The 26,710-nt window shown below is 50.3% G+C and overlaps 1 protein-coding gene across 4 annotated transcripts in view; it reads right to left on the bottom strand.

Moving 5' to 3' along the window:
• The window catches only part of adgb (androglobin), a 612,248-nt gene that overhangs the window by 283,018 nt on the left and 302,520 nt on the right, over window positions 1–26,710 (bottom strand). For all 4 annotated transcript variants that reach the window (XM_072504722.1, XM_072504733.1, XM_072504728.1 and 1 more), the window contains one exon: window positions 18,056–18,101. In XM_072504722.1, coding sequence (XP_072360823.1) covers window positions 18,056–18,101 — 46 coding nt within the window. The remainder of the gene's footprint in view (window positions 1–18,055; window positions 18,102–26,710) is intronic.

Raw genomic sequence — 26,710 nt, 5'->3', positions numbered from 1 at the left:
GCCGGCGCCTGCATCTTCGCCGAAACTGCGACAATCACAGAGGACGACAAGAGCCCCCGATCGACTAATTGCTTCATTCTGATATGTACATGTAAAATGCATACTGTAAATAGTTGTGACATGTAATAAGACAAAACACTGTACCACCGACGGGTACCACCATATCCTCTACCACTGTATAACGTGAGACCACCATCCCCGCCGGACTCTTTTTTTTAACAGGGGTGAATGTGGTAGTCAGTATTAGGGGTATTATGGTACCTAGGTTGAGGCTGCAAGATCATTAGTGTGGGAGGTACCTGAGACAGGAAGATCATTGGTGAAGCGTGCCTGCTGGTTCCGCCCAGTAAGGCGGAGTATAAGAGTCTGTGTCTCCTTAGAAGCTGCATTCTGTACATGCGCTGCTGGGGGAAACATCTAGTCCAATAAAGCCTTCAATTGTCATCCAATCTCGCTTCTGGAGTCATTGATCGAGCATCAATCTGATTTAAAGTTTGCAACATCTCCAGCCCTGCAACCCCTCCCAGAATCCTCCATTACTTAAACTCTGGCCTCTTGTGCATTTCCAAATATCGTTCCTTTAAAATTTTCATCAAACCAAACTTTTTGATAATGCTCTTAACCCTTTCTTATAACTCCTTTGGTTCAACATTCATTTTTGTCTTATAAATTTTGATGCTTTTCTGTGCTAAAAATGCCATGTAAATACAAGTTGTCAGTAAGTAATCTCTCCTGCTTCAGATTAGCATGAATTATGAATGCATAGCACAATGGCGGTGGCAGTCTGCTGCCCACCTTCTGTGGCATCATATTCGCACCACCTTGCTGGTTCCACTAGTATAATGTTACTCGCTCGGTTATTGATCTTCCTTTTGTTATGCCTGGAGCTACATATCCTAATTTCTTGCTCTGTGAATATGTGGGCTGTTTCTGAACATTACTTTAAGCTTTATTTTTTTCTTTAGCCATTTCTCGTAAAGCACTTTCATAAATCACTTTCTCTTAATTCAGCATGAAGCCATGGAATCTGCCACTTACCCTGTCCATACACGGGGCTCTTCAGGGCATTCTCATGATTACTTGCTGCCCATGTTCATGTTTGCTTAAGGCCATGCAATTTTCTTCTCATTTCTGTTCCTGCACACTGAATTTATTTTGCCATCATTGTCACCCGCATTGTCCTCCTCTACCCTTTACTTACACGTGTGTTTCTCAGAAGAAACTAATTTGTCACAATCACCATTAACAACAGACTGAAGGGAATCATCTGAATTTCGGTGCGGGGGGGGTGGGGTGGGGGGTGGGGGGGGGGGGGGGGGGGGGTCCCGGCGGGACGGAGTGGCATGAACCACTCCGGCGCCAGGCTGCCCCAAAGGTGTGGAATCCTCCTCCCCGGAGTGGTTGGCGTTTAGCCGGCTGGCGGGAAAGAGGCTTGGCGCCACGCCAACCGGCACCAAAGGGCCACCGCCAGCAGGCGCAAGTAGGCGCATGCACGGGAGCGCCAGTGCATGCTGGCATCATCCCCGCGCATGCGCAGATCGATTCGCTTCCGCACTGGGAATGACGGAGGACCACGGCCTCCGGTACGGAAGGATAGAATGCCCCCACGGCACAGGCCCGCCCGCGGATCAGTGGGCACTGATCACGGCCAGACCACCGTGGGGACACATTCCGGGGCCAAATCCCCCCACGCCCCCCCAAGAACCCCGGAACCCGCCCGCGCTGCCAGGTCCCGCCGGTAAGGGACCTACTCCAATTTACGCCGGCGGGACCAGCAATAGATGGGTGGGACTACAGCCCATCACGGGCCGGAGATTTAGAGCAGCCCCGGCGCCCATTGAGTCGCGCCGGCCCCCCACTTCTCAGAGGCAGGTGGTGCGACTCACCCCGGGCCGGTTTTTGGGGGGGCGGGAGAATTAGGGGGACAGCGGGGGCGGGATTCAAGCCGACCCCCGGCGATTCTCCCACCCGGTGGGGGGTTTCTGTTTCAGCCTTTCTTCTCACTCAACAAATTCCCTCACACCACAGCTAGGTTTATGATATATTTAGTTCCAGATGACCATGCACGGCAGTGATGCGCAATCAATTACTCTCAAGACTAAGTGATTCATAACTGAAGGCTTTAATCTGCTGGAACTCTTCCCCAGCAGCTTCGATACAGAAAGTGAAGGCTGCTGGGACGGCACCGGTTCTTATACTCCGCCTCTCAGGGCGGAGCTACGTACATCAGCCAATGGTAGACTCCTGGGTCTAACCAATGGTCATCCACCCCTCAGGTACCGCAATACCTCGTATTACCACATTCACCCCCTGTTAAAAAAGAGCCCGGCGGGGTGATGGCCAGCGTTAATAGTCGCCTTTCGCATAGTATGACCAGGTATGGAGGTACCATGATGTCGAGGGTATTAACAAAGTGTTCATAGTGCAGCAATCAGTCGATCAGGTGGCCTGGTTGTCCTTCTGGAGCGTCTGGGCTTCGGCGGTGATTCTGATGGGTGTCCCGGCGGTTGCGACTCCGGCGGCGCTGTTGGGGCAAAAGGTGGACAGCGGGGGGGGGGGGGGGGGGGGCAGAGAGCGCCTGTAGGGGGCGTCGGTGTGGGTTCGGGCCTAGGCAGGAGCGACGGGAGTACTGACCCTGCAGTTAGGTGCTGTGGGGAGGGTGGGGGTGGGGGCAATGGTTCGGGTGGCATGGGGTTCCGGCGGGCGCCAGGTCCCGAAAGGAGACCGTGTCTTGGCGGCCGTCAGGGAACGCTACGTAGGCGTACTGGGGGTTGGCGTGCAGCAGGTGGACCCTCTCGACCAACGGGTCCGACTTGTGCGCCCTCACATGTTTCCGAAGCAGGATGGGTGCGGGGGGGGGGCGGGGTGGAAGAGGTCCTCATCGAGGGCCCGGAGTCGGTCCACTTGTGTGTTGGCACATGTACCGCGGGATAGGGCATCAGGAGGCTCGTTTAGCTTCCCGGGACGATACAAGATCTCATAGTTGGAGGTGGAGAGCTCGACCCTCCACCGTAAGATCTTATCGTTCTTTATCTTGCCCCGCTGTGCATTATCAAACATGAAAGCTACCGACTGTTGGTCAGTGAGGAGCGTGAATCTCCTGCCGGCCAGGTAATGCCTCCAGTGCCGCACAGCTTCTACTATGGCCTGGGCCTCCTTTTCAATGGAGGAATGACGGATTTCTGAAGCATGGAGGGTGCGTGAGAAGAAGGCCACGGGCCTGCCCGCTTGGTTGAGGGTGGCCGCCAGAGCTACATCGGATGCGTTGCTCTCGACTTGGAAGGGAAGGGATTCATCGATTGCTTGCATCGTGGCCTTTGCGATGTCCGCCTTTATGCGGCTGAAGGCCTGGCGGGCCTCTGCCGACAGGGGGAAAACCGAGGATTGGATTAGTGGGCGGGCCTTGTCCGCATAATTGGGGACCCACTGGGCGTAATATGAAAAAAATCCCAGGCAGCGTTTCAGGTCCTTGGAGCAGTGGAGGAGGGGAAACTCCATGAGGGGGCGCATGCGTTCGGGATCTGGGCCTCTGACTCCATCATGCACTATGTAGCTGAGGATGGTTAGACGGTCGGTGCTGAACACGCATTTGTCCTTGTTGTAGGTTAAGCAAAGGGTTTTTGCGGTATGGAGGAATTTGCGGAGGTTGGTGTCGTGGTCCTGCTGGTCGTGGCCGCAGATGGTGAAGTTGTCGAGGTACAGAAACGTGGCCTGCAAACCGTACCGGTCAACCATTCGGTCCATCTCCCGTTGGAAGACCGAGACTCCATTTGTGACACCGAAGGGAACCCTTAGGAAGTGGTAGAGCCCCCCATCTGCTTCCAATGCAGTGTACTTGCAATCGCCCGGGCTGGGGAGCTGGTGGTAGGCAGATTTGAGGTCCACCGTGGAAAAGACCGTGTATTGTGCAATCTGATTGACCAAATCAGATATGCTGGGGAGAGGGTACGTGTCGAGCTGCGTATACCTGTTGATGGTCTGACTATAATCGATGACCATCCTGTGCTTCTCTCCGGTCTTTACAACCACTACTTGAGCTCTCCAGGGGCTGTTGCTAGCCTCGATAATACCTTCCTTCAGTAGCCGCTGGACTTCCAACCTAATAAAGGTCCGGTCCTGGGCACTGTACCGTCTGCTCCTAGTGGCGACGGGTTTGCAATCCGGGGTGAGGTTTACAAAAAGGGAAGGCGGGTCGACCTTGAGGGTACCGAGGCTGCAGACAGTAAGGGGGATATAGGGCCGCCGAATTTAAAGGTTAATCTCTGGGGGTTGCAATGGAAGTCCAATCCCAGGAGCGTGGCAGCGCAGAGGTGAGGGAGGACGTAGAGTCGGAAATTTTTTAATTCTCTTCCCTGGACCGTGAGGTTCGCTACGTAGAACCCATTGATCTCTACAGAGTGAGACCCGGAGGCCAGGGAGGTTCTTTGGTTAACTGGGTATATGAGGAGAGAACAGCGCCTTACCGTGTTGGGGTGTATGAAGCTCTCTGTGCTCCCAGAGTCGATCAGGCAGGATGTTTTGCGCCCTTTGATGAGCACAGTCGTCGTCGCGGTCGAGAGCGTTCGGAGCCAAGACTGGTCCACGGTCACCGAGGCGAGTCGTGGTAAAAGTTGAAGATTTTCCTCGGGCAGTGTTGGTCATCTGAATCGGGGTCCTGAGACTCCAGCCAAGATGGCGGTGCCCACGGGTCGCACATGGCTGGGGGTGGACAAGATGGCGGCGCCCACGCATCGCACGTGGTCCCTGAGGAACAAGATGGCCGAGCCGGAGCCGGCACGTGGCTCGGGAAAATGAAGATGGCGGCGCCCGCGGCCCACACGTGTCCCGTGGAGAGAGTTGTGGTGGCGGCCCTGGTTCACCCCCAGAGACAGCGGTGACTGCCCAGGCCTGGCATACCGCCACGAAATGGTCCTTTTTGCCACAACCTTTGCAGGTGGAGGAGCAGGCTGGGCAGCGCTGCCGGGGGTCCTTGGCTTGCTCGCAAAAATAACAGCGGGGCCCCCCGGGGTTACCTGGTAGCCGCGCGGCACAAACTTGTGGGAGGGTGGGGGATGCATCGGGGTCGGCTGCTGGTGGGTTCCACGCTGCCCAAGGGGCTGCCGCGCGGTCGGGGACGTTCGCGCGGGCGTTTCGGGAGGCCACATCCAGGGAGCTAGCAAGGGCCCGTGCCTCCTTGAGGCCTAGTGTCTCTTTCTCCAGCAGCCGCAGACGGATTTGGGAGGACAGCATACCTGCAACTAATGCGCCCCGGATTAAAAGCTCTGTGTGGTGCTGGCTGAAACTTGCGGGCAGTCACAGTTCCTATCTAGTACCAGGAGCGTGCAGTAGAATTCATCCAGCGATTCCCCCGGGATTTGTCGCCTTGTCGCCAGCAGATGTCGGGCATAAACCTGGTTTACTGGGCGAATGTAGTGTCCTTTCAACAGGGCCATCGCAGCCTCGAAATCGTCCGCATCCTCGATGAGGGAGTAGATCTCTGGGCTCACCCTCCAGTGGAGAATTTGCATCTTCTGGTCCTCCGTGGGTGCAGTGGTGGCCGTCCTGAGGTACCCGTTGAAGCACGCCAGCTAATCTTTGAAGTTTGCCGCTGAGTTTGCCACGTGGGGGCTGAGTTGCAGACACTCCGGCTTGATTCGGAGCTCCATTCTTGAAAATCTAGTCCAATTAATTGATGCGAGATTGGATGACAATTGAAGGCTTTATTGGATGAGATGTTTCCCCCAGCAGTGCAGGTACAGAATGCAGCTGCTAGGGAGACACAGACTCTTATACTCCGCCTTACTGGGCGGAACCAGCAGGCAGGCTTCACCAATGATCTTCCTGTCTTAGGTACCTCCCACACCAATGATCTTACAGCCTCAACCTAGGTACCGTAATACCCCTAATACCAACTACCACACAGAGTTACTCAGGAACCATAAGCCAATGCAGATCAGTGAGGACATGAATGATAAGTGAACGGGTCTTGGTGTGGAATAAGATAAGGACAGCAGAGTTTTGAAATGAGTTGAAGTCCACGGAATGTGGAGAATTGGAGGTCAAACCAGGAGAGCATTGGAATCATCGAGTCTAGAGGTGGCAAAGCAGGAGGACGAAATGTGGCAGCAGGTTGATTGGAGGCAGGCAATGTTGCAAATATGGGTGTCACTGACAAGGGCAGCATTTATTGCCCATCCCTAACTGTCCTTGATAAGTTAATGATGAGTCGCATTCTTGAACTGTTGCAGTTCATGTAGCGTACCCAAAGTGTGATTGGGGAGGGAGTTCCAAGTTTTGACTCAGTGATGTCGAAGAACAGTGATATGCTTCCAAGTCAAGATGGTATGTAACTTGTAGGTGGTAGTGTCCCCAAGCACCAATTGCCCTTCTTCTTCTAAGTGGTACAGGTCACAGATTTGGAAGGTACTATTGAAAAAGCTTTAGCGAGGTGCTGCAATGCACCTGGTAGGTGATACAAACTATGCTGCCCAGTGCGCTGGTGGTGGAGGAGGCAAATGTTTAAGATGGTGGAAGGGGTGCTAATCAAGCCTTGCTATGGCTTGAATTGCATCAAGCTTCTTGAGTGTTGTTGGAGCTGAACTCATCCAAGCAAGTGGGGAATATTCAATCATACTCCTAGCTTGTGACGTGCAGAGATGAATAAGCTTTGGAAAGTCAGGGGGCAGAATAATAATACAGGGGGTGTGCCCTTGGGTGGGCTGTGTGATGCCCTGCCAGCGGGTGGCAGCCGGGGCGGGATGGTCTGACAGGGGGTGGGATGCGGGTGTGGGGGATCGGGTGCATCCATAAGGCCGGTGCCACTCTGTAAAACCAGGGGCCAAGGTCGGTGGTCAGTGTAGTGCGCAACAGAATTACTGTCTTGGAGGCCGCAGCAATGATGGTCCATGCCTTGGCATGGCCCCAGTCCCGTGGGGGTTCACCCAGGCCAGGTGGCCTGTCCCCCGTCGCCCCCCACTGCTGTCAGTGTCCAGACCGGCAGCCCACGGTCGCGCCACTCCATGTCCTACCTCGTCTCTCTTCCTTATCAGCCATGGCACGGTTTCACGATTTTTAAAAGCACAAGTGAACCTCGCTGTCGGGAATTCGGCCCATTGGAGGTGGAGAATCGCAGAGAGCCTGGAGAATACCGGGTCAGGCCTGCGAATGATATGCCAACAGTATTTGCAGTACATGCGTTCTGGAACACATTGACACTGCTGTCGAGATGATGGAGTGCTGTGATTTGGTGTGAAATTGGGTCCGCCACGATTTTACCATTGGAACCGATTCCCCTCCCAATTGCATTTCCCAAATTATGGGCTGGATTCTCCGATTTGGCGGCTGAGTGCCAACGCCGGCGTGGGAACAGTGGTATTTTACGATGCCAAAATTGGTGCCGAACCCTCACCGATTCCGGGACCAGTGAGGGGCTCGCAGCGACGCCAAGTATAACTCCTGACTCCCACACCAAAAACAGCTGGAGAATGGCTGGGTCAAGAATGGCTGCGCAAAGCGACGACCTGCAGCGGTCGCACCGTACAACATGGTGCCGGCCGTGCATTGACCCGACCTGCCACATAGTGCCCCCCTGGACCTCCACTCGCCACCTCCGGACCACCCCCATCAGTTCCCGAAGCCCTCGCCGAAGCTCCCCCGGCCAGCAGCACAGCTCCCCCATCCAACTGTGGCGGCGCAGGACACAGTCCCCAGCCGCCAGGCCAGGTTCAAGAAAACTGAGAGCGCAAGTGATCCGTGCCATCGTGGACCTGGCCCATCGGGGGCAGAGCATCGGGGGATGGCCTTCAGGTGGCGTCCTGAGTTCGTCCGAGCCGCGTGCTCCCCAATGATGCTGCGTTAGAGGGGGGGGGGGGGGTGCATCCAAAAACAGGCGCTGCCCCCGATTCGGTCTTAAAAGGCATTCTCCGTCCGATATCGGCGTCGGCCAATGGAGAATCCCAACCCTGATGGCAGCCGACGGAGAATCCCGCCCAGGTATTTTAGTCAATTATTCTTCCAATTCTGCTATCCCATCTCTGTCATTTTGTGTTGATGAGGTGGGCATAGGCTGGAGATGGGCAATGGAGCCAGTTGTGGCAATGGAGGCAACAGATGGCAAGATTGGCAGGCTAGAGGTTCTGCCTCTAGTTACAGGAACATCAGTCCAGTTGTAATCATGACTGTTCAGGGGGCGGCATGTGGCACAGTGGTTAGCACTGGGACTGCGGCGCTGAGGACCCGGGCTCGAATACAGACCCTGGGTCACTGTACGTGTGGAGTTTGCACATTCTCCCCATGTCTGCGTGGGTTTTGCCCCCACAACCCAAAAAGATGTGCAGGGTAGGTGGATTGGCCGTGCTAGATTGCGCCTTAATTGGAAAAAAAAATAATTGGGTACTCTAAATTTTTTTTTTAAATGACTGTTTAGCCCTTCAGCATTCACCCTTCACTCCCACGTCCCTCTATTTTTTCCCTTTCCCCCTCATGCCTTCTCTATGTCCTCTCATATTTCCCAAGCCCTCTCCATATCCTTATATCCCACATCCACTTCCATGCCCCCTCATATCATAGGCGGGATCCTCATGTCTGCCAGCTGCCTTTTCCTACGTGGCGCGTCCCCGCCAGCAGCGGGATACTCCCGTTCCCGTAGCCAGCCAATGGGTGTCCCATTGCGGCCACCCCAGGCCATCAGAAAACTCGCGGGCATGGGTGCGCTGCTGGCGGACTGGAGAATCCCACAGATAGAAAGTTCCGCAGCATGTATTTTTAACATTTTTATTAACTTATGGGATGTGGGCATCACTGGTTAGGCCATGGCATGTTACTGTAATTATATGTATAGTGCCAGTGTAATAAAGGGTTAACATCTGAAACTATGTGTAAATCAAACACTAGATGGCGTTACTAATTAATTGTCTATAAGACAGCATCTCTAGGAATTCTGGGAGAACATGATGAGAAGCTGATGTGAGCAGAGTGAGAATTGATTGTAGAGACTAGCACAAGATCAAGTCATAGTGTAGTTTAATAGTTAGACAGAATATTGATTACTGTACTACAGATTCAGTATCATTAGCTTAGTATCTGTTACTCAGTAAAGTGTGCAAACCTAATCAAGTTTAGTCGTGTAAAATACATTTGTTTTGATTCAAACTTCACATTTCAATCCTGTGTAAGTAAACACACAGGTATTGGAAACAATCTTCAAAAAGGACCAGGAGCTGCATATTACAGAGGTACGGACAGCCATAATGAGCTGTGGGTGGGCTACACAAGGGCAGAGTGGGAGCTGCTGGCCAATCATACTTATCCTCTCTTTTTGGTATGTAATTCATGTCCTGTCCTGTGAAGACAGACACAAAATATTTATTCAATGGCTGTTATTTCCTTTTTCTGGGAAACTTGCAAGAAAGCATTCTACAAATGCACCTTCAAGACCACCGTTGCCAATTTCATTGGTCCAGTCTATTTGAAGATTAAAATCCCCCATAACTATTATATTTCCTTTGTTACAAGCTTTCAATATTTCTTGCATAATTCTCCATCCAATGGTTTAATTACTTTTAGGGATCAAATAAACTATTCCCACTACAATTTTCTGAGCAGTATTATTCCAAATCTCCACCTATATCAATTCTACTTCCTGATCTTCTGAGCCAAGATCCTTTCTCACTGCTGTGCTTATATCATCCTTTATTATCAGGGCTACTCTTTCTCTTAGTCCTGTGATATAGCTTCACCAGGTAGCATCGCTTTTTAGGTATGACTTGAGCTACACCTGATATGTGCTCATATACCTTTCATTGAAGCAGGGTTGGTTTCCTGGTAATGATAGAGCAAGGAATATGCCAGGCCCTAAGGCTACACATTGCAGTAGAATATAATTCAGCTGCTTCTGATAGCCCACAGTGCCTCTTTGATGCCCAGTTTTGAGCTGTCAGATCTGTTCTGAATCTATCCAGTTAGCATGATGGTGGTGCCACACAACATGGTGTCCTCAATGTGAAGGCAGACTTTGTCTCCATAAGCACTGTATGGTGGTCATAGAACCAATACTGGCTCAGATAGATGCTCCAGCAACAGGTAGACATGAAGTGAAGTAGATGCTTTCCTTGTGCTGGTTCTCCCACTTACCACAGACTCAATCTGATATGCCATTTAGGACACAACCAGACTGGTCAGTAGATCAGATGATGAAGAGTCATCTAGAGCATTGATTGAAAAGTATGATGCTCCGAGTATGACTATATCAGACTATTATTTGACTAGTCTGTGGGCTTGCTCCCCCAATTTTGGCATGGTCCAGATGTTAGTAAGGAAGTCTTTGGAGGCTTGACTGGGCTCTGTGTGCCTTTGCTGTATTCAATACCTAGGGTGATGCATGATTCTCCATAAAATGTGATTGTTATAATCCTTAATAGGTTGATACAACTGAGTGACTTGCTGGGACAATTCAGAGGGCAAGTCTGGGACATTTCCTTTCCTAAATGATATTCGTGGACCCAGGTGGAAATAGGTAGTCTTTTTGATGGAAGGGAGATGAAAGAGGACAATGGGTGAGATGAAATTTGCCACTGTTTAGCTGGAGTCAAGTGCAGCTGATACAAGATTGGGTGTTGGACAGATAGTTTGACAGCAAAGACGCAGAGGAAGGATCCAGAAAGGTGCTGTAGAAATAGAGCTGGGTGCCATCAGAGTGCACGTGGAAGAACATCTCACTAATTTGGATGATGTCTTCAAAGTGCAGCATGTAGATGTTGTAGAGGAGACATCCCATGACAGATCCATGGGAGTCTAAGGACATAACAATGCATGGATGAGAAGTGAAGCCATTGCTGGAGATGGTCTGGCTAAGACAGGATAGGTAAGATTGGAATCAAGCAAAGGCTATCTTACTGAACTGAAAATGGAGGAGAGGCATTAGAGAAGAATGGTTTGGTTGACCATGTCAAAGGTTGCAATTTCGTAATGGTAGACCAGAAAAAATGCATTAAAGTCACAATTAGAAAAGGTTTTATTTGCAATTTGAGTCAGACTATTTCAGAGTTGCAACACAGTAAGAAATATGAGATTAGCGAGATTCAACCACGAGGTTGTACGAAAGATGGGTATCGATTTTAGAAGCAAAATTATGACCAAGAACCTTCGAATGGAAATGGAGGTTCGAGATGGAGTGGTTGTTCCCCAGGACAAAGGACCAGGCGTGGGATTTTTGAGACCAGGATTTGAAAGAGGAAAATAAAAAATTATGTTCCTCAAAAACAACTTGCAACTACATAGCATCTTTATTGTGGTAAAACATCCAAGGTTCTTTAAAGGAGGAATATTAAACAAAATTTGACATATGAAGATATTAGGCTAGGTGACCAAAATCTTGGTCAAAGAGTTAGATTTTCAGGAGCATTTTAAATTTGACAGAAAGATTGAAGTTTAACGATATAATTGTAGAACTTAGGACCTTGACAGATGAAGGGAAAACCAGCAATGGCAGAGCAAGGCCATGGAGGGGCTAGAAGAGGTGAAATGGTAGAGCTGGCTGTCATGCGTAAATGTGGAAACTGATACTATGGGAAGGATTTTCCAGCCCGACCAGAGGCAGGAATCATGGTGGGCGGAATTGGAAAATTCAGAGTGCAGCCAAAAGTCTGTCTGCTGCTGGCATAAAAATGGTTTGCAATTTTCCACACCCGGGTTTCATGGCAGATTGGACAGCCCGCCGCATCACGTCGGGAGCTGCATTTACATGCATTTGAATGCTCATTAAAAACCCATCTTGCCAGGATTGCACCCCCACCCCTCCAAATCACATGACCATGCCAGCAGCGAACAAGCCTGGCATGACTCATGACCCAGCCTGAGTGTGGAGCTTCTCAAGTACCCATCCAGTATTGCCTTGGCATCTATGGGCCAGAAAATGCTGACATTGAATTTAAGCATTAGTTAGTAAATTGTTCATAATAAAGAGCACACATCAGCTGCGGGATTCTCCGTCAATGGGATTCTCCGCTTCTCCGGCAGCGCACCCTCGCCCGCAGGTTTCCCGATAGCGTGGGATGGCCACAATGGGAAATCCCATTAGCTGGCTGCTGGGATGGAGGACCCCCACTGCCGGCGGGAACACGCCGCACCAGAAAACGGGGCTGGCAGGACAGAGATTCCCGCCCAAGATTAAGTGGAGCTTTGTTCTTATCCCATTCCAGCCCTCCACGTTTTCAGTCCAGCAGTTTCAGATATACACGCGGTAAACCGGCACATTTATAACACTGTCATGAACAAATTGCCATGTTGATTGTCCGTCGGAGAGCTGGCTCAGGGATTGTCAAGCCACCTTCAGGTCCAGAGCAGCATCCTCCCTTTTCTATTGTTAATAAATGTTTTAATTTAATTTTTAAAATCCAGAAGTGTTACTGGAATTTGTGGCTTCTGAACTCAGCAAATGTATCTTCTCGTCATCAAAATACAAAATGAAAAGAGTTGTGATACATTGCCCTTCGGCTAAGTTACTCTTTGGGATTTGGTTTGTGTGGCAATTAATATCTGCCGGATCATATCAGCAGTCTCCAATGAAGAATTATGAAAGGAATAAGTCTGACAGCAAAATCTATACTCATGAGGTCACATGATGCGATCCTCTGGGGCACGTCTAAGATGTGCATTGCCCAACTGCCATGTTGTTCGAGGAAGACGCATTGCTCATGCCGCTGCAGTGGACAGAAAAGCAGTGCACTGTAATCAGATGGTGCGAATCACTATAGACCTGAAGCAGAGAGCTTTGTAAGGAGGGGAGGCACCTTGCTGGACAAATGGCTCAGATAGAAGAGCCATTTGCTCGATGAGAATTTGAGAGAAACAAAATATGTTTACAGATGTGCTTGCTCTAGAACTAGATCACAACACAGTGTGTTTCTGCACTGATGGAGGGTGCAGGTGAACGCAGTGATGGGATTACATCTAGTGGGCCCTCAACAGAGGTGGCCTGGCGGCGGAGACTGATAGACTGCCTTTTGGTTTGCCTCTTCTTTCACTTGCACTTTGCACTGAGCAGAGAGAAGAGAAAGTTAGGATTGGCTGGATAGTCACCTACGTCAAAAGGCACACTGAGGTACCCTCAATAATGACGCTTAGAGTGTAAACGGTAAAGAAGGCTTTAATAGGCTAAGAACTATGCTAGAGCTGAGACATGTGCTAACTGCTGCACAGCCCACAAGGCAGCCCCTTATTTATGGCTCACAGATGGGCGGAGCCAGAGGCGGAGTCCCCAGGGTCTTAAAGGGGACATCACCTTACATGATGACAAGGCAGTAACCATTCATCACAGACACAGAAGGCGAAATGTTCCATACCCTCATAATTTCTCGATTCTGGAGGGAAAAAGGAAGTTAGAAATCAACACAATTAAAACTTGCAGCCTTGAGGAAGTTGTTGCAGATATTAAAAGGATATCGCTGAAGATTTGGGAACAGCAAAAGTAAATGAACAGCCTGAGCTGCTGGCTTGCCAAATTATTTTCACAGTAGTATGCTGCCGAGAATTATCCCAATGATATAGTGGCAGACAGTGATTGAGCAGCAGCAATTTTAGATTGAGCTGAGCGATGCAGTGATTATTAGAAGAGAGAAAATAGCATACATTTTGTTTCTATGATTCTGCAAATAGGAGAACAGAATGGAAACAGGGGGCTGGATTCTCCAATTCTGAGACTAAGTGCTGACGGCGGCATGGGAACGGTGGCGTTTTACGACCGAAACAACGGTGCAAAACGGCCACCGATTCCACGTCTGGTGGGAGGCTAGCAGGCACACAGCATAAAGCACCGGGCTCTAGCTGCGGATACGGCCGAAGAATTGCCATGCCCGTGGCCACGCATGCAGACGGCGGCGGCCGCACCGTGCAACATGGCCCCAGCCGCACGCGGACCTGGCCTGCCGAATAGTGACCCCCTTTGGCCAGGCTCGCCACACCCAGACCACCCCCTACACGTGCCCCCAGCCCTCGCCAAAGCCCCCTCCTGCCCGCGGATCGTCTCCCCCCCCGACTGTGGTGACGCTGGACTTAGTCCGCAGCCGCCACGCCAAGTTCCCAAGAATAAATATGTCATGCGACCAACGCCATCGGGAACTGGCCCATCGGGGGGAGGGCCTCAGGTAACTTCCTGAGGCCGTCGTGATGGCATGCGACGTGCTACGCTGTTTTGGGGGGGGCGGAGCATTGGAAAAGCAGCGCCGCCCCCAATTTCGGCGCCAATATGGATTTCACTGGCCGATCGCCAAACTCAATTTCGGGGTCGGAGATCGGAGAACTCCTGTTGGAAGTTCCAACAGAGAAGAGTCAAATACCTTCTGTGCTGTGCATTCCTCGGATTTTGAAACTTCTACAAGCTCTGCACAAGATAGTATATACCGTGCCTGCATACTGAATCTTCTCTTTCCACAACATTGAATATAGGATTAACGCAGCAGTTCCTTTCAGGAAGCTAGTCACTCAAGTCAAAAGCTCTGGCCCTCATACTTGCACCTTAAGTTGGGGAGATATTTTCGAAAGACAGAATATGGGATAAATATTTGAGGCAGAGGAAGACACAGAAAGATATGGGCCTGGATTTTCTGCCTCGTGGCAGGTCAGGAAAATGCTTCCCTCGGCCCGCCTGCCTCAGAGGGGAGTGCACACAAAGGCAGGATTTTCATTGTGGGGTGGAGGAGGATGAGGGCTGAAGTCATGCCAGCTGACCCAGAGTAAAATTTGGAGGGCAGCCACAGGGGGTTGTGCGTGCCAAGTTGGGCTGTGTAAAAGGCCCACTTGGGTGTGGTGGGACATCATTCAACTTAAAAACAGGAAGGCCCTCACCCCCCACCAAAACACTCCCAAGTCTCATTCATACCACCTCAGGCACCTCCACTCACCTCTCTATAACACCTTATACAACCCGTACCAAGGTAAACACACTGAAGCAATCCCTATAGCCTCTCACGCCCTCCATGCCAAGCTATGGCACTTCCATGCCTATTCACCTACAATACACTGCACAGAAGCACTGATCATGACAGTAGGATGTAATAAAAACAGTCATTATTGATAATATTTTACCTTTAAAAAAAACATTCCCTTTTACAGCAGGGCAATAAAAGTGCCAATCATCCAAATCCTTTAACGTTTCCACAGCTGAAACTAAAGGCTCTTGTGCATTGTGTAAAACATTGTGAAAGTGACATCAGGGGCGTCAATCTCCGACCCCCCGCCGGGTCGGAGAACGGCCGTTGGCCGCCGTGAATCCCGCCCCCGCCCCCGCCGAAGTCTCCGGTACCGGAGATGGGGCGGGGGCGGGAATCGGGCCGCGCCGGTTGGTGCCAGCTGGCGGGGCAACAAACGCCATTTCCGCCAGCTGGCGGGGCGGAATGCCCGTCTGATTCGCGCCGTCTTTGGCGCCAGTCGGCGGACATCCCGCCGTTGGGGGAGAATTTCGCCCCTGAGATCAGTGAGCCAGAACTGTCAATCAAGCAATGTTTTCTCTGGGGCTCAGGTGTTTTAGTTCTCTAATGGATGTCTGGGTTCTTAGCCAAGCATACATAATGAGGCTAGGCTGAGACTCAAAAATCCATTAACTTTTTGAGACACCTGAGCCCCAGAGAAAACCTTGCTTAATTGACAATTGAAAAATCCAGAAATGTGGTCAGAAATCGTCCATTTCTAAAGAGCTTCAAAGTCACTGGACTCAGTGAAAAACCAGGGGTGGGATTCTCCCAACGGGTGGCTAAATGCCGACGCCAGAGTAAAAACGGGAGTGTTTTACTCCGGTGTTGGCGCCCGTTCCGGGACCCCATTCTGCGGCCCACAGGGGGCAAGGAGGGCGCTGGAGCCGCCTAAGCCCCTCCAGCTGCCGATCCCGGCCTGAACCCGGCGCCGCAGGGTCCGCGGATGCGCAGTTGGGCCGGCTCCAACTAGCGCATGTGCAGTGGCCTTTTTCCCTGCACTGCCCCGATGCCAAATGGCACAGGACTACAGGAGCTGGTGCGGAGGAAAGGAGGCCATGGGGCAGAGAGGCTGGCCCGCCGATCGGTGGCCGCCGATCGGTGGGCACCGATTGCGGGGCAGGCCATTACAGAGGCCCCCACAGGGGTCAGACCCCCCCTCCCCCCCCCCCCAGTCTGCCCCCCGACTGTTCAACGCCGAGGTCCCATCGGCTCAGAGGATATTAGATCGGCGCCAGCGGGACTCGGCTTTTTGGTGACGGCCGCTCGACCCATCCGGGCCGGAGAATCAGCGCGCTGGCCTGGGCCAGCCCAGGCCGGAGAGTCGGTGCATACCCCGACCAGCGCCGTGCCGATGGCAGCGATTCTCCGCACTGCGGAGAATTGCGTCCCAGCATCAGGGCGGTATGGCGCAATTCGCGCCGCGCCAATTCTCCAACCCGGCGGGGGGTCGGAGAATTCCGCCCCAGGCCTTAGAAAGTGAATAGTGCTAGTTGTAACGAAGAGACAGCAGGGATATAATGCATTGAATTGCATCCTTCTGTGTTGGGAACTTACAAAGTTTGGTGCTTAAATATGTAGATATGGGTTAGAACACTGGCCATGGTTTTGAACCTATGTTTGCTGCGAGCGCAAGTAGCGATGTGGACGCAAAATATCGCAAGACCCAAAATAAAAGTCTAATGATGACCACGAAACCACTGTTGATTGTCGTAAAAACCCATCTGATTCACTAATGTCCTATAGGGAAGGAAATCTGCCATACTTACTTGGTCTGGTCTACATGTGACTCCAGATCCTCAGCAATGTGGTTGACTCTTAAAAATGACACTCGGTTCGAGGGCAATTAAGGAGGGGCAACAAATGATGGCCCTGCCTGCGACGCCCACATCCCAGAGAACATACAGTGCAGAAGGAGGCCATTCGGCTCATCGAGTCTGCACCGACCCATTTAAGCCCTCGCCTCCACCCTATCCCCGTAACCCAATATCCCCTCCTAACCTTTCTGGACACTAAGGGCAATTTAGCATAGCCAATCCACCTAACCTGCACGTCTTTGGACTGTGGGAGGAAACCGGAGCACCCGGAGGAAACCCACGTAGACACGAGGAGAACGTGCAGACTTCGCACAGTGACTCAGCGGGGAATCGAACCTGGCACCCTGGCGCTGTGAAGCCACAGTGCTATCCACTTGTGCTACCGTGCTGCCCATTGGCGAGGTTTACAACAGGTTTTAAAACTGGGAACCAGGTGAAGGGAATCCACTGGGGTGCAAGATAAGTACAGCCTCTGGGAGGAGAGGGACATGCCCGAGCAGTACCCTGCCATTGCCCCCTGACACTACCCTCTGGCAGCCTGACACTAGGGCAATGCCTAGGGGTCCCTTCTGGGAGCTCCATTGGGGTGGGGGTTTTCATTATCTGTGGGAGGGGGAATTCCCTGTGTTCATGAAGTCCCTGTGTCCATAGTGGAATTTACCTTTGTGTGTGCAGGTGGAGGGGGTCTCCATGTCCGCTGGGGGAGGGGAGTGGGTAGCTCTAATTTTTTTATGGAGATGGGCACCCGTTAAACATGGTGCCTCAAACCTGGGGTTCCAAGTGTTGCCGGCTTTTTCTAGCCCCCACCCCGCTAGCGTGATGGCATGGGCCACGCCTGAAGGTTTTCTTTGCACAAAGTGCTGGATTATTTGGTGAGAAAGGTTTGCTGTGCTGCCAGAGAGCTGCTTGCCGGCTTTCTCACCTTCACTAGCACTCTGCAAAAGTGAGAAAATGCTGCCCGCTGGCTTTCTGCTTTCCCTGTTGGTTTGTTTACTTCGACTGAAGCATTTTTATCATTAATTGAGACTATGGAGGAAAAGGGCCTAAAATCAAAGCCATCATTAATGTTCCGAGAAAATAATCACCCAAACAGCAGAAAAATCCATTACTTTGTTGTCCACTTAAATAATTAAATATCAGGGGTGTCAAGCAACTCCTCCTTGAGAGTATCACCTATTGTGTCAAAAGAACATGGACAAGGACAGAGGATTTAATTTCCAGTTGCCTGTCTCAACCGTCCTCACTTTTGTATCCTACTCAAAAAATTGTTCTGTGTTGTAAAGAGTGCAAACTTACCTTCAATTAAGTTCTCCAGTGGGGGTCGAACATACAAAGGTTCTTCCTGTTAAAAGAAAAGAGAGTAAAATGCACAGCCAGAAGAATGGCACACAATGGCAGATTAAAAACATGGATTTTTATTACAACACATTTGAGCTGGTGGTTCCAGTAGGCGAGCTGCCCTGCTGGTACCAACAGGAATATAAACTCTTTATGATCTAACAGGAAGTACCATGGGCAGGATTCTCCATCTCGTCAGCTGGCCAATGGGGTTCCCCATGGGCTGCCAGCGAAATGGAGAATCCCGACAGTGGAAAATCCAGTCCCCTGTCTCTAAAGTCAAATTCACGAATCAATATTAAAGCTTGTTAACTTTGCATTGAATATACATTTTTGAAAACTGATTTATTTGCTAACTATTGAAAAGAATTGATGCAAAGTCAACATGCCAAGCGGAAAATTACATGTTGTATTTGGGTCTTTTTCCAAGCTAAAGTTAAAGTAGGAAACCAACAGAACTGATCAAGAAAATTGTCCCCTATTTACTGTCTCACATCAATCAAAGTACACTTAATTTCACTGCTATTGAGCAAGTCTCTTAGAAACCTCTTTCTAAAATCCTTTCATTGGACATAACAAATGTAACATTGAAGTTTCATGGAATGCAAATTAAATAATTAACTTCAATTTCTGTACTGTTCCTGTCATCCAGCTATGCCTCAATGTTAAAATTGCAATGTACATGACAAATTCACATCAGTGTCACCGGCACCTTTATTAGATTGCACAAGAAAAGCATTGAAATGGATTCAAATTTCAGACGGCCCCAAGGTGGACTTGGCTGGAAAAACCTTAAGGAATCTCGTACCTTATTCAGCAGTATCAGGCAGGACATGTTGTTCCATATAGTACAAGAGCTAGGATGCAGTTTCACATTCATTTCGTACTTTGCTGACATATATTAGGAGGAATTAGGGACTTCATTGACTGGAAGAGTTCTGGCACCCATCAGCTTTTTTCTTAATTCGCTCCACCCTTGCAAAACACCGGACCATCGCCAACCTCCCTTTTCGGTCAAAAGTCCTTGAACATGCTGTCACCTCCCAGATCTGTGCCAATTTTTCCCACCACTCCATGTTTGAATCCCTCCAATCAAAGCAACAAATTATATCCTGTGTGGTTGAGATTGTGGTAAACTATTCCTCCTTTTCCTTTTCAACCTGTCTTCAGTCTTTTACATGGTTGGCCGCACTATCCTCCTCCAACTGACACCAGCTGGGTGGGTCTGCACTTCCCTAGTTCCATTATTATCTAGATCATCCTTGCCAGAGATTTGCTTGCAATGTCTTCTCTTCTTGGTCCTGCATTGTTGTCTCTGGTGTTCCCCAAAGATTTATCCTTGCCCCCTCCTATTTCTCACCCACATGCTGCCACTGCATGGCATCAACTAGAAGAACAGCTTTAGTTTTCATACGGACATTGAGAACACCTAGCTCTGCCTCACCATTACTGCTCTAACTCCTCCATTAATGCTAAATTATCAGAATGCTTACCTGACACCCAAAAGTAGATGCGTATAAATTTCATCCAGTTAATTATTGGGAAGACTGAAGCAGTTCCTGTCCACATTCAGCAAGACGTGGACAATATTCATACTTGGATTGATAAATGGTAAGTAACATTCATGCCATGTAAATACCAGACAAAGATCATCAACAAGAGAGAGTTCAATCATCTCCCCTTGACGTTCAGCAGCATTACCATCACTAAATCCTCCACTATCAACATCCTGGAGGCTACCATTGACCAGAATTCATGTTGGACCAAAAATCTGTCAGACCAAAAATCAGATGTACTTTGGGTTCCGTCAGGGTCACTCAGCTCCTGAACTTGTTACAGTCTTGGATCGAACATGGACAAAAGCGCTGAACTCCAGAGGTAACAATTAATTTTTTAAATAATCTTTATCATCATAAGTATGCTTACATTAACACTGCAATAAGTTACTATGAAAAGCCCCTAGTTGCCACATACCGGCGCCTGTTCAGGTACACAGAGGGAGAATTCAGAATGTCCAATTCACCTAACAGCACATCTTTCGGGACATGTGGGAGGAAACCGGAGCACCCGGAGGAAACCCATGCAGACACAGGCAGAATTTGCAGACTCCACACAGACAGTGACCCAAGCCGGGAATCAAATCTGGGACCCCGGAACTGTGAACCAACAGTGCTAACCACTGTGCTGCCCCGTGAAATGAAAGTGACTGCCCTTGACATCAAAGCAGCATTTGATCGAGTATGACATCAAGGAGCCCGAGCAAAACTGGAGTCAAAGGGAATCAGGGGGTAAACACTCTGCTGGTTGGAGACCTACCTGGCACAAAGGGAGCTAGTTGTGGTGGTTGAAGGTCAATCATCTCAGTTCCAGGACATCACTAACTGAGTTCCTCAGAGTAGTGTCCTCGGCCCAACCATCTTCAGCTACTTCATCAATGACTTCCCTTCAATCACAATGTTCAGCATCATTTGCGACTCTTCAGATAATGAAATAGTTAATGTCCAAATTCAGCAAGACCTGGACAATATCCAGGATTGGGCTGACAAGTGTCAAGTTGCATTTGCGCCACATAAGTGCCAGGCAACGCCCACTCCTACAAGAGAGGATCTAACCATTGCCCCTTGACATTCAATGGCATTGTTATTGTTGAATCCCCACAATCAATATCCTGGGTGCTACCGTTGATTAGAAACTGAACTGGACTAACCAGGGCAGCACGGTAGCATCGTGATTAGCACAATTGCTTTACAGCTCCAGGATCCCAGGTTCGATTCCCGCCAGGGTCACTGTCTATGTGGAGTCTGCACGTTCTCCCCGTGTGTGCGTGGGTTTCCTCCGGGTGCTCCGGTTTCCTCCCACAGTCCAAAGATGTGCAGGTTAGGTGGATTGGCCGTGATAAATTGCCCTTAGTGTCCAAAATTGCCCTTAGTGTTGGTTGAATGGGGTTACTGGGTTATGGGGATAGGGTGGTGTGGGCTTGGTTAGGGTGCTCTTTCCAAGAGCCGGTGCAGACTCGATGTGCCGAATGGCCTCCTTCTCCACTGTAAATTCTATGAAATATTAATACTGTGGCTACCAGAGCAGGTTAAAGGCTCGGAATCCTACGACGAGAGGGGGGGGGGGGTGGTAGAGGTAGATGCCTGGCATAGGCTAGCACTGTCAGATGACACTTCCCAGCATGGCAGTGCCAACCTGACAGTGCCAACAGGGCAGTGCCAACTTGTGCCAGGGGACAGTGCCAGGTTTTCTGTGAGATCCCAACACTTTTCCAAATTCTGAGAAGATTACACCCTGTGGCTACAAGAGCAGGTCAGAGGCTGGGAATTCAGCAGCAAGTAACTCACCTCCTGACTCCCCAAAGCCTGTCAACCATCTACAAGTTTCAAGGCAGGTGTGTGATGGAATACTTTCAACTTGCCTAGGTGAGTGCAGTTCAGTGAGTACTAAAGAAGCAAGTCACCATCCAGGAAAAAATAGTCTATTTTCAGCAGCTTGCAAACCTGCGACCTCTACTACCTAAAGGAACAAGGGCAGCAGATGCATGGGTAAACCATCACCTGCAAGTTCTCCCCCAAGTCACACACTATCCTGACTTGGAATTATATCGCCATTCCTTCACTGTGTGGCTGGGTCAAAATCCTAGAACCCACTTCCTAGCAGGACTTGTGGTGTTCCTACAATATATGGACTGCAGTAGTTCAAGAAGGTAGCTCACCACCATCTTCCCACTGGCAATGAAGTGTGGCCTAGCCAACAATGCCCACATCCCATGAACAAATTATTTTTTTTAAAACCCGTTTGATTGACACCCCCAGCCACCACCCTCAACATTCACTCCCTCCACCGCTGATGCGCAGTGGCAGCATTGTGAACCATCTATAAGATGCACAGCGGCAACTCACCAAAGCTCCTTTGACAGCACCTTCCAAACCTACGTCCTCTACCACCTAGACAGACAAGAGCAGAAGACGAATGGGAACACCACCACTGCATGTTGCCCTGCACACCACACACCATCTTGACTTGGAACAATATCACTGTTCCTTCTCTGTCACTGGGTCAAAATCCTGGAACAACCTTCCCAACAGCACTGTGGGTGAACCGACGCCACGTGGACTGCAGTGGTTTAAGAAGGTGGCTCACCACCACCTTCTCAAGGGCACTAGGGGTGGGCAATAAATATTGGCCAACCAGCGACACCCACATCCCATGAAATAATACATTTTTAAAATTAGTTTCAGTCGTCGGTCCAAATCTATTTCCTTGCAAACAGCATCATCCTTCTCCCTTGTCTCAGAATAAACCAAACTGTTCACAGCTTTGGTACCACATTTGATCCAGAGATGAGGTTCAAACCACATATTTGTGCCATCACCAAGAATATCTATTTTCACCTTTGTAATATCGCCTGAATTCACCGTTGCCTCAACTCATCTGCTTCTGAAATTCTCAATCATGTTGCTACCGCTACACTTCACTATTCCAATGCACTTCGGGAGGCAGTGGCATAGTAGTTATATCAGTGAACCAGTAATCCAGATGTCCAGGCTAATACTCTGCAGATATGGGTTTGAATCTCATCATGGCAGTTGGTGGAATTTGAATTCAATTAATATATCTCAGTTATGGTGACCATTGACGACTGTTGTAAAAACCCATCTGGTTCACTGAGCACCTTTAGGGAAGGAAATACCTGGTCGGGCCTACGTGTGACTCCAGACCGACAGGAATGTGGTTTACTCTCAACTAACCCTCTAAATGGCTGGACGAACCACTCAGCTGTACAAAACCACTACAAAGTCGAAAAGGAATGAAACAGGACGGATCACCTGGCTTCAAACTGGGCACTGGAAATGGCAATGGCAAACCCAGCCTTGTCGCACTGCAAAGTTCTCCTTACTACCATCTGGGGGCTTGTGCCAAGATTTGGAGAGCTGTCCCACTGGCTAGTCAAGCAACCGCCTGACATTGTCAGTAAGATATGATTCCGTGAGTATGACAATGTACCAGACACCACCACCACCATTCCTTGGTATGTCAGCAAAGTGGTTACAGTTAGGAACGAGTTGCCCTAGAAGTCCTCAACTTTAACTTTGGAAACCATGAAATTTGATGACACCAGGTCAAACATGTGCAAGGAAACCTCCTGCTGATCGCAAAAATCTTCAGCAAGCAGACCCAGGTGGATGATCCATGTTGGGCTCCTCTTGAAGTCTCCAGCATCACAGAAACCAGTCTTCATCCAATTCAATTCACTATACCTTGTATCAAGAAATGGTTCAAGGCACTGGACACTGCAAGGGCTATGGACCTGGCAGCATTCCAGCAATAGTACTGAAGACTTTTCCACCAGAACTATCCGCACACCTAGCCAAACTGTTCCAGTATAGCTACAGCACTGGCAACCACCTGGCATTGTGGAAAATTACCCCAGTATGTCCTGTACACAAAAAGCAGGACAAATCCAACCCGACCAATTACCGCCCCATCAGTCTACTCTTGATCATCAATAAAGTGATGGGAGGGATCATCAAGAATGCTATCAAGTGGTCCTTACTCAGCAATAACCTGCTCACTGATGTTCAGTTTCATTCTTCCAGGCCATTCAGCTTGTGACCTCTTTACAGCCATTGTCCAAAAATTGGCAAATGTGCTGAACTCCAGAGGTGAGGTGAGAATGACTGCCCTTGACATCAAGACAGCCTTTAACCAAGTGTGGCATCCAGGAGCCCTCGAAAAACTGGGGTCAATGGGAATCAGGAGAAAAACTCTCCACTGGCTGGAGTCAAACTTGGATGTTCACTGATGTTGACACAATGTTCAGCACCATTTGCAACTCCTCAGGTACTGAAGCAGTCTGTGTCATATGCAGTAAGACCTGGATAATATTCAGGCTTAGGCTGATAAGTGGCAAGTAACATTCGCACCACACAAGTGCCAGACAATGACCATCTCCAACAAAAGAGATTTTAACCATGTTCCCTTGACATTCAATGGCATTACCATCACTGAATCCCTGTCTATCAGCATCCTGGGAGTTATCATTGACTTGAAACTAAACTGGACTATCCCAATAAATACTATGGTTACATGGACAGTTCAGAAACTATAAATTCTGCAGCGAGTAACCCACCTCCTGACTCACCAAAGCCGGTCCATTGTCTATAAGGCACAAGTCTGGAATGTGGTTGAATACTATGCAATTGTCTGGATGATTGCAGCTCCAACAACACTCAAGAAGATCGACAGCATTCAGGACAAAGCAGCCCACTTGATTGACACCACATTGAACATCTCCAGCATTCAATTTCCAAACCTACAACCACTACCATCAAGAAGGAAATGGGCAGCAGATACACAGAAACACCACCACCTGGAAGTTTACCTCCAAGTCATTCACCATCCTGGCTTGGAAATATATCACCGTGCCTTCACTGCCGCTGGGTCAATATTCTGGAACTCCCTTCCTAATAACATAGTGGGTGGACCTACACAACATGGACTGCAGCAGTTCAAGAAGGTAGCTCACCACCACCTTCTCAAGGGTGATTAGGGATAGGCAACAAATGCTGGCCTGGCCAGCGAAGTCCACATCCTGTAAAAATGAATTTTAAAAAAAACTTCCTCGATCACCAACGCATAGTGTCAGCAGGATATACAATCTACTAGATCCACTCCAGCAACTCTCCAAGGCTCCTTCGACAGCACTTTCAAAATAAACTCACAATCTTTACCACCTAGAAGGACAAGGCCAGCTGATGCATTGGTACACTACCACCTTCAGGTTCCCCTCCAAGTCACACATCATCATGAGTTGGAACTATATCACCGTTAATTCAGTGTAGCTGGGCCAGAACCCTAGAACTCCCTTCCTAACAGCCCTGTGGATCTTCCTACACCGCAGGGACTGTAATGGTTTAAGAAGGCGGTTCACCATCACCTTCTCAATAACAATTAGGGATGGGCAACAAATGCCGGTCCAGGATGCGGCACCCATGTCCCATGAACAAATAAACAAATAAAAAAGAACTATTGGCTAGCTCCCCCCATTCTACCTCATTTTGGGGCCAATGGGATCAAAGCTTATGAGGGAAAAGCAGGACCAGGATTCTCTGAGCCCGCGCCGGGTCGGAGAATCACTAGTGACGCGGGAATTCACGCAACGCCGATCTGACGGCGGGACGCGATTCTTCGGCGAGCAGAGAATCGGCACCAATCGCGCCCACGCAGTCGACGCGGCGTCAGTCTGGGGAAAGAGGCCCCGCGGCGATTCTCCGCGGTCGACCGGCCGAATTCCCGCCGGGTTCCGCCGGCGTGGTTCCAACCTGGTACCACCTAGCGGGAGCTCGGACCCATGGCCACGGTGGCCGTCCTGGTGGGAGGACGGGGGGATCAGACTCCGGGGAGGGGCGGGGGGCCTCCATGGCATCCAGGCCCGCGATCGGGGGCTACCGCTCCGTGGCCGCATGCAATCTGGAGTGTGTACCTCCTTCCGTGCAAGCCTGCGGTAGAGCTCCACCATGTTGCTCGGCGGCGGTGTGGAAATGGCCACCACGCGCATGCGCCAGCGCCGAGAAGGCCGTCACGCGCATGCGCGGACCCGTGCTGGCAGTGCAGGGCCGCCTTTTGGCGCCGGAGCAGCGCGCAGCACTCCGACGCCGTGCTAGCCCCCTGAGGGCCGCTGAATCGCTGTGCCAGGAGGCCTGTTGATGCTGGCGTGCCCCACTCCGGTGTTTACGATGGCGTCAACACTTGGCCTAGATTTCGGAGAGTCCCGGCCCAGGATTAGGCTATTGAGTTGGAGATCAGCCATGATCGTGATAAATGGCGGAGCAGGCTCGATGGGCCAAAAGGCCTCTTCCTGCTCCTATCTTCAATGTACCCTTTGTAAACCTGACATCATCTAGAACTCTGCTGCATCAACTTATTCACACCGAGTCCAGTTCACTGATCACCTCTGCTCACTGACTTAAATTGGCACCCGCTCAAGAAAGGTTATGATTTAAAAATTCTCAACCTGGTTTTCAAATCCTTCCATGGCTTTGCCCATCCCTGGGCGGGATTCTCCCATGCCGTGCCGTATGGGAGAATCGGCGTTCGCGCCATTTTTTCCCGCGGCTATGGTCTGACACTGACAGGAGATTCTCCGAGGAGGGGAGAATCGGCGCCATGTGCGCCGCCGCGCTTGGCCCGGCGCCGGTCACGGGCCACTGTCCAGGGCTGGGCCGCCAATTCTCCGGCCTTGATGGGCCAAGCGGCCGCGCAGAAACGGCAGAGTCCCGCCGGCGCCGTTCACACCTGCTCGCAGCCGGCGGGAACTCTGCGCGTAGAGTTGGGGGGGCGGCCTGTGGGGCGGGGAAAAGCGCTCCTTCACCGCCCCTTATCTCTGTAACCTTCTCCATCCCCACAGTCCTCTGAGATGTCTGTGTTGATCCAATTCTGGCCTCATTAGCATCCCAATTTTAATGCTCCACCATTGGTGGCTATGCCTTCAGCTGCTGGGCCTTGAGCTCTGGAATTCCCTCTCCAAAACTTTTTGACTCTAGCTCCCTTTCATCTTTAAGATGCTCCATGAAACCTATTTCATTGGGTAAACATTTAACCACCTGCCCT

Source organism: Scyliorhinus torazame, chromosome 1 (assembly GCF_047496885.1).
Source record: "Scyliorhinus torazame isolate Kashiwa2021f chromosome 1, sScyTor2.1, whole genome shotgun sequence".
Classification (NCBI taxonomy): Eukaryota; Metazoa; Chordata; class Chondrichthyes; order Carcharhiniformes; family Scyliorhinidae; genus Scyliorhinus; species Scyliorhinus torazame.
The sequence above is the reverse complement of the archived record's forward strand: the minus strand, read 5'-3'. Positions and strand labels throughout refer to the sequence as shown.